Source organism: Colius striatus, chromosome 4 (genome assembly GCF_028858725.1).
Source record: "Colius striatus isolate bColStr4 chromosome 4, bColStr4.1.hap1, whole genome shotgun sequence".
NCBI lineage: Eukaryota > Metazoa > Chordata > Aves > Coliiformes > Coliidae > Colius > Colius striatus.
The window spans coordinates 91,916,682-91,925,203 of record NC_084762.1 but is presented as its reverse complement, the minus strand read 5'-3'; the positions used below and the strand labels follow the sequence as shown (position 1 = coordinate 91,925,203).

The following is an 8,522-nucleotide window of genomic DNA, read 5'->3' as shown; positions in this document are numbered from 1 at the left end:
TTTTGAGAATTTAGTTAAATCATAGGAGAGGTCAAGAGCAAGAGAACTCTGAATGCTGCTCTCATTCATTTAGTTTTTGTCTTTTGGGCCTGTAGTTTTACAGAAATGAGCTGTGCTGACCCTGGATATCTGCCATTTGTTAAAACAGGAAGAAAAAAATCAATTTGCCATAAAAAAAGTAGCAAGAGAGTTAATTAAAATTTGCTATGAGATTTTTGCACATAGTATGTTATTTACTTTCAGCTTCTTGCACTTTCCATAATATTAACATTCTGCACTCAGGTTTAATTAGACTTTTTACCTCTCTTAATTACTGTTTTGACCAGGCTTTTAGAGAGTCTTCCTGAAGATGGAGCCCACTGATGTTATTGGAAAGATTCCAGCTGATTAAAGTTGATTTCAAGCTTTGCATGAACCCCAAAATGCTGAATAAAATGCATTAATCCATTCATGGATTTACTAAGAAAAACACTTCAAAAGTTTATAATGCCTCTGTATGTGTGTTGTTTAGGTGATGACCTGAAAAAATCATGTCTGAGGTCCAGGGAACGGTCGAGTTTTCTGTGGAGCTACACAAATTCCACAATGTGGACCTCTTCCAGAGAGGGTAAGTTGATGTTTCCATTCATTTGCAGCTGATATCAGAGAAGTAGTTTACAGAACTGTAAAAAAAGGTTATTTTCTGTCAAATGCAGTTATATTTCACACAATCTCCAAAGCAGGGAAGGATGTCATTGGGCTTTCACTGCTGTCAAAGAAGATTAATGTGCATTACTTTCACTATAAAGTCGGACTGACTGCTTTGCTTTTGCAACACAATGTTGTGATGCACTACATGATTTTAAGCATCTGTTCAAATGTAAATACAATAGCTGCTTTAAGTGCCTCAAGGCTGGTTTTGAGACTCTTTGCTAAATGATAGCTGCATTGAACTGTAGTGAAAACATATTCATTTTAGGATCATAAATCTATGACTATATTGTTTAAATGAAATTTAGCTGTATCCCACCATTTCAGAAGGGAAAATGAATATTCATGTTTGTCTAAAGCTCTGATTCTGGTAGCCCCATCCCTGTAAATTCCTTTTTTTCCACATTCTTGTAAATCAGAAGAATATGTCTAGACTTCTAGTCTACTTAAACTTTTTCTCCCATTGTTTTGCACTGCTCTTCGTAATAGTTTTTATAGCAACTCAGTACAAGTGGAGAAGCCTGACCAAGTAGGAGTTGTCACTTTGGACTTGACAGCTGTTTTTCAGTGAGGAAAAGACAAGATGAAAGACTTTTGAGACAATCAGAAGACCCAGAAAGGTCAAAAGAATATGTTTCTTGGAAAACAATATATCCAGTGGAATATTAGTTTCTTTCATCTATGAGGACAGGTGTATACAGAACACTAAGTATTATCTTCCAAGCCTTAGTTTTGCCACAGAGGTGGTTCACAGCTAAATTATCCATCTTGATTACCAATTCCTCCAAGAAAAAAGTGGAATTGTTTCAGATATTGGCATGGGTTAGGTAGAGCTGTTTGTATCTGCATATAGGCATCCTGTTATTTGTTTTTATTGTGGTGAAATATGTGTAAAAGATGCTGTGAACTTGAATGAAGGAGAGGAAGGAAGCTGTTTTAACAGCTGGCACCTGTCATTCTGTTCATATCTCCAAATAATATCCACCAACTATATGTTAGAAAGCATCCTGACTGCATCAAGTACTTGTGTTCTCTGGAAAATAAATCCTCTATGCTTGAGGTGTTTGGTTTATCAGAGGTATTTAAAGAGGTCTCCTGTGTATTCTGATCCTTATCACCTTAGAAGACAGTTCATAGATTTTCTTCTTGGCTTCTAGTGCTCAATGTGATATCTTTGATCTTCCTCACATTTGAAAATCCACACCCATCTGTGGGTTCAGTGATTTTTTTTTACTTAAATAGTAGGATGTTCAGGGGTTAGCCAGGAATCTTCCCACTTCTCCTGTTAATGTGTGATGAGCTGCACAGCTTTCGTCATGTTGCTCTGCTTTTGCATTCAAAGATTTCCATAAAATGCTTTCTGTGGCTTTGACAGTCAGATCAACTTTGGTGTGGGTATAAAACTCACACTAACACAGATAATATATTCTGCTGTCACACTAATGAGTTCCTAATTACTCTTGATTTTTTCCCCCCTGGTGCTTACCTTCCTTTACTGATTAGTATTCCAAACACATGGCACTATAGGTTCTATTCATTTGTTTATACTAATGTTTTTTTCTATGTATCCTGCACAGGATTACATTTCCTTTCCTTCCATAGTTTTGACCTTTGCATTTCCAACAAAACACTTTATTTTGTCTCATATTTGCTGATCAGTATCCTTTGCAAGACTTAACCTATTCAGCAGCCCCAGAATGAAAGTGAAGAAGTGTCAAATTCAATTTTAACTTGGACATACTTATTATTTTTCCCCTCCTACCATTGTTAATATTTACTATAGATGCCTGGGATATCTTGGATTGACATGGCCTTACCAGATGAGAGAGTGATAGAAGTAATATTGATGGGAACCCAATGTGCTGGGTTTTTTTATCAACTAAAGCAAGAACACCAATGAAGAGTATTAATAATAACCTATGACACCTACTTTTCTTCTTAGTTCTTTGTTACAAAGACAAAATAAAAAACAATAATCAAAAAAGCTGCACAACTACATAACAGTCCTGCTACTCTGTGCCTAACTGACATAAGGTTGAAGTTCATGGGTTTAAACTGTGTAACTGTGCAGAAGTAAGGAATGTATTTTCCAAAACACGTAGTCTTGGCTAAATGTCCTTCCAAAGATGGTACCTTTAGGGATAGTGTAGCTGGAACAACACTGAGATCTTTAGAGAAGAACATTTCATGCAAATAAAGGAATGAATAAATCAGCAAGGTTTAGCAAGAAAATCCTGGGAGAATCAGCCCTTCTGGAGCTGTTAGGTGATGGTTAATAAACTTGGTTAAGCACATGAATCAATGGCTATAAGCCAGAGTCAAAGTGGTCTAAAATATTAGTCCAGCAATAGTCCTGCTCTTTTTTTGATTGCACTGGAAACCACTTGAATTCTGCATTCACACACATAGCCAGTTACCACCTCTCCCTCTTCAGAAGAAATGGAAGCTCCTTAATCTATCTGAATTATACCTTGTGAAATTTGAATCATGTTTCTTAACCAATATGAGTGAAAAAGAGTCTCTCATACAAAAGTAATGAGGGTGGGGTTTTTGTAACTATTTGTTCTGTTGACTGACATATACAACAGGAACAGCCATCAGTAAACAACATTTAGGTAACTGTTGCAGGTAGTTTAGTTTGGTCAGTTAATGTTGAATTTATCTTCTTCTGAAGCACAAACAGAACATTGTCAGTGTTTATTGGCACCAAAGGTTAAATGCTGTAGATACTGCTATAAGGTGAGAAAGAACCTTTTATTTGGTCAAACCAAAGGATTTGCAATGCTGTTTCATGCCAGAGTTCTAAGGGTTGAGTGATAAGTAATGCAATTTCTGAAAGAAAAAACATTTTTAAGTTTTCCATCCTTAAGTCTCTCCACCATGTGCTGCTTAATAACTGGTGACAGATATTTTCTCTAGTGAAATTAGCTAACTCATTCTAATTTTACTTAATAGAGTAGGAAATAAAATTATCCCTGACTGCCAGAGATCAATTAATTGATTTGTCTGGTTCTGTCAGGAGCAATCCTTCTGCACCTTTTTTTCTTAAAGCTTTTCAAAACCTATTTGACAGAGAAAAAAACTCCAAATCCACATCTCTACTGAGTTCACAGTGTAAGTAACTGCTGGAGTCTGTGAGGGAATAGAGGGCACAGAGAAGGTGAAATAGTGACTTCATAAGGCTAGGATTCTGGCAATGATGTGTTATAATACTAGGACCAACTTAAGTTATTAGCTGTCAATCACAGCAATGGATCAATTGCTTATCAGTCTTTTCACTCCTCACACTCCAGGCTACAATTGTGTCTAACACAGTAGTGTTTTACATGTGTAAGGGATGGCAATGATTTAAAAGAGTGCAAAAAATGAAGTCCAGAGCTTCTTCTGAAAGGAATGCAATGTTGCTCTGGGGAAAAAAAAAGATCAGTGGTGTCAGAGTTGACAAAACCCTACAAATGTCAGACCAGGTATCAGCACCATTCAGAGGTGCTGATAACAGGATCTTCTGCCTTATCATACTAACCCTTTATATGGCAAAACAACAGTGTTTCAGTGTACTTAGTCATGAAATCATCTCTTCAGAGACAAAATGTAGCAGCTCATTTCCACAGCAAACTGGGGTTTGACAATCACCAAGTGGGATGAAGCTGGAACACAAAAAGTTCTACTGAAACATAAGAAAAAACTAGTTCACTATGAGGGTAAAGGAGCCCTGGCACAGGCTGCCCAGGGAGGGTGTGGAGGCTCCTTCCTTGGAGGTCTTTAAGACCCGCCTGGATGCGTTCCTGTCTGATCTGATCTAGGTGGACTTGCTTGAGCAGGAGGGTTGGACTAAATGATCTCTAGAAGTCCCTTCCAATCCCTACTGTTCTGTGATTGTATGATTCTATTAAATGTTTTTCTTCTCAGGAGGGATATCTGGAAAATACATCTCAGATTCAGAGATCCAGACATTATTTCCTGGAGTCTTTGAGGTGCATGTCAGGAGATGCAAAAAAAATGATAATTTGGAAGTGTAGGAGAGAGGCAAATCTTGTTACTTTGTTCATAGCAATAAGCACTTTTTCAGGCTTCCCACCTGTAATGAAATTCAAATAACTCTTGGACTGTAAATCTATGTAATTTTGAAAATACTTACCTAGTTCATTTATGATGCATAGATTCTCTTTAATATAAATGGAGCTGAAAAATGAAAAAAGAAGGCGGCTAATAAGCATGCTGAGGAGTGATAGATTTCTGGAGTAATGAGTGTTGTCCCTTGGCATGAAAACCTTTTTCTCTGACTCTTGAATAGACCTTTACTTTAAGGCGAAAGAAGATATCTTCCAAAAAAACCCTCAACAAACGCAGAAGAGAAAGCTCAGGAGTAAGAAGGCAATGACTACACATATAGTCATGCAGTGATAGTTAAGAACATGCTATACTGAACCAACAGGACTGAAAGTAGTGTAGCACAAGCTCCTACTCATTAAAGTAGCTGAGCTGTTGGTGTCCAGCAAGCTAAACATCAATGTCCCAAAGTGTACCAAATGTCTGGTTTTAGGAAAATCATGTGTGATGAGTTATTTTCATGACAGTTGGAGAAGGTGATTCTCTCATTTGGTTAGTGTATCCATCTTTAATTTTCAGGCACTCTGTGAGTAATCAAGAGAGATGCAATCTCCAAAGCCAGTGGTAGAGGGAAAAGTTGGAAACTAAATAGAGTGGAGACTATGTGTCACATGACGTGAGAGTCAACAAACTCTATTGACCGATGATCAAAGTAGTCAGTATAAAGTAGGATGTTCTATTCTCTGAAAATTTTCTTCTTCCTTCAAATAAGCAATACTCTGACTTACCTAACCCTAAATAGTACATCAGGTATGTCCTGATCAGGTTCTGTGTCATGTCAGTTAACAGAGAACTGAGCTAAAGATCAACTCTAACTCTCCTAACGAGTTGTCTAACCAAGGCATTATCATCGAATTAGTACAATCTAGATTCAGAAGTAAGAGGCCTGGATAGGTTGTAAACAGGACCCTGAGATAATGTTTCACACACTAGATTTGGCAGATCTTCATCTTAGATGAAGAGAACTTTAGACTATGGTGGTCTGCAATTTTCTTTTTGTGGTTTGGGTATTTTTTTGGCAAAGTAGAACTTTGTATCAGAAATGGAAAATGAAGGATCATCCCTTTTCTACGACCTGACTGGAGTAGTACAGTGAACCCCTATGGGACATGGGATCATCTCCAAGGGTCAGGTATCTTAGAACTGATCTGATATTTCTGACAAGAGCACACAACAGTGTGATGGTGTGTTTGTGTAACCTCTGAACTGGCTAATTGTTGTATTTTGTCCTTTAACATCTGGATACTATCTGATCTCAGGAGGTTGGGGCATCCTTTGTTTTCCATTGAATCTGCAAGAGGACAAGGGGAAATGGGATGAAGCTGGAACACAAAAAGTTCCACTTAAACATAAGAAAAAACTATTTCACTGTTGAGGTGAGGGAGTCCTGCCACAGGCTGCCCAGGGAGGGTATGGAGGCTCCTTCCTTGGAGGTCTTCAAGACCCATCTGGACATGTTCCTATGTGACTTGATCTAGGGGGACTTGCTTGAGCAGGAGGATTGGACTAGATGATCTCTAAAGGTCCCTTCCAACCCCTACCATTCTGTGATTCTATGATTAAGGAAAGCAAATATCACCCCAATCCAAGTGACATTTACATTGCTGCTTTGATGACTTTCTTAGTGAATTGTGTCAGAAAGGAGCTTCAATTTCAGCTGGTGTAATTTACATTTATACCAAACTGCACTTCCAATGTTGACTGCAGTTCCTCATTCATAGAGCTACAGATGGACCTGTGTCAACTGCTGGGAACCACTCAGCTTTATATGTGTGTAGAGGAAGGGAGTCTATGCCCTCAGGCTTGTGAAAAGATATATTTGTATGTGCTGCAACATTTGATTACTCAAGAACAAGTGAAGTGACACAGTTTTAAAGTGCTGAACTTAACAAGAACAATCAAGAAACATGACACCAGCACAGACTGTGTTAGTGCAATTATTCTAAACAAGAAAGAAATTACAATTCAGAAATTACTGAATGAGCAGCTCTGGAAAGAAAATAGCTATGAGATGCTTCAAAAAAAACCCACTGCGTCCCTTGTGTGCAAATTCTAGGGAACAGGAAGCTCTTCTCCAAGTTTTCATGTGAGGGTGATTGTGATGCTTTGCAGCTCCTCTGGCACTTTTCCTCTCTACAGTACTTTGCAAACAGCAACTAATTGAGGCAGATGAAGTTATCTGTGTTCAGAATGTGTTATCACATTGTTACACACTGTGCACATCCCTAGAGGAAGCACGGTATAATTACTAGCAGCAAATCTTGTCTTTAAATATAGGACAAGCTGTTGAGGGAACAGCTAGACCTGGTCCCTTCCTACAGTTCCTCGTTGCAAGGGAGAAAAACAAAAATCCTATGAGGATAGTAATGCTCTGGAATTTGCTGTCCAGAGAAGCTGGGAAATCTCCATGCATGGAAGTTTTAAAGTCGTGACTGGACATGGCCCTGAGCTGTTTGGTCCAAATTCAATAATCAGTTCTGCTTGGAGCAGGCATTGGGCTGGAGACTGCCCAAGTTCCTCTCCAGTCTCAATGATTCCTGACTTTAGGATGATTCTGACCATAGCATTGAAACAACATTCTGCAGTTTCCTTCTGCATCACTCCGTTTCAGCCCATGCAGTAGACACTGTTTTTCTATGTTATCATCAGCACCACGTTCTCCAGTAATTTATCTAGCTGCTCAGCTTACAGTACAAAATAGGTTTATTTGATTAACATTAAGAAGTGATTTTAGCTGAAAAATACAGTTTACAAATCAAATTAAGTTCTGCTTCTCATCTATATGCAATGCTCTACAGCTCAAACCTTGATGTTACTGTGTCCAGTTCCTCAGTAATGACCTCATTAATGTTTACAAATATGTAGAGGGTAGATGTCAGGAGGATGGAGCCAGGCTGTTCTCAGTGATGGCCAATGATAGGATAAGGGGCAGTGGTTACAAGCTGGAACACGAGAGGTTCCAAAGAAATACAAGGAAGAAATTCTTCGCTATGAGAGTAAGGGAGCACTGGAAGTCATTGCCCAGATGGGTTGTGGAGTCTCCTTCTCTGGGGACATTCCAAACCCACCTGGATGAGTTCCTGTGTGACATACTGTAGGTGGTCCTGCTATGGCAGGGGGTTTGGACTGGGTGGTCTTTTGAGGTCCTTTCCAACCCTTAAGATTCTGTGATTCTGTAACAATGCATCACATCCTGAAGGAGCCCAATTTTCAATGCTGCAACTTAATATCACCTGATTGTGAGAATTTGTGGGATTTATGTCATCAATTCTCCATGATATCATTAAGCACAAATACTCAGCAGGTGAAATAGTTAGACCTGAGTGCACCAATGAAGATCACAGCTGTTTCAAGAGCCACAAATGTAAAGAAATCACTGATTGTATAAAGTTTATTGGTTCAAGTAGAAATTCACCTCAAAGACATAGTTTTAGCTCATTAAATGAAAACTTTTGCTTTGCTGAATTTAATGACTTTTCTTAAGAGTGATGACAGCCACTCTGTGGAACTCCATAGGATAGTGCTGTACATTCCAAATCTTTGCTTGTAGAAATCTTTTTATGAGTTGAATTCATAAAAACTGGCAAAGCACTGCCCAATTAATCACCAAAAGCTTTGAAGAAAATCTTATGGTGATCAATTTTTAATGTTACAGAAGATAGAATGAGCTGTCTTCCAGATTAATGACTGATGAGCATTAACAACTGGCTAAATCCCAAAAG

The 8,522-nt window shown here is 38.4% G+C and overlaps 1 protein-coding gene across 1 annotated transcript in view; it reads left to right on the top strand.

Annotated features, from left to right (window-relative positions):
• The first annotated feature begins 530 nt into the window (after positions 1 to 530).
• Positions 531 to 8,522, top strand: part of FAM135B (family with sequence similarity 135 member B) — a 132,583-nt gene continuing 124,591 nt past the window's right edge. Inside the window, exon 1 of the mRNA XM_061995282.1 lies at positions 531 to 607. Within this exon, the coding sequence (XP_061851266.1) occupies positions 531 to 607 (77 nt within the window). The remainder of the gene's footprint in view (positions 608 to 8,522) is intronic.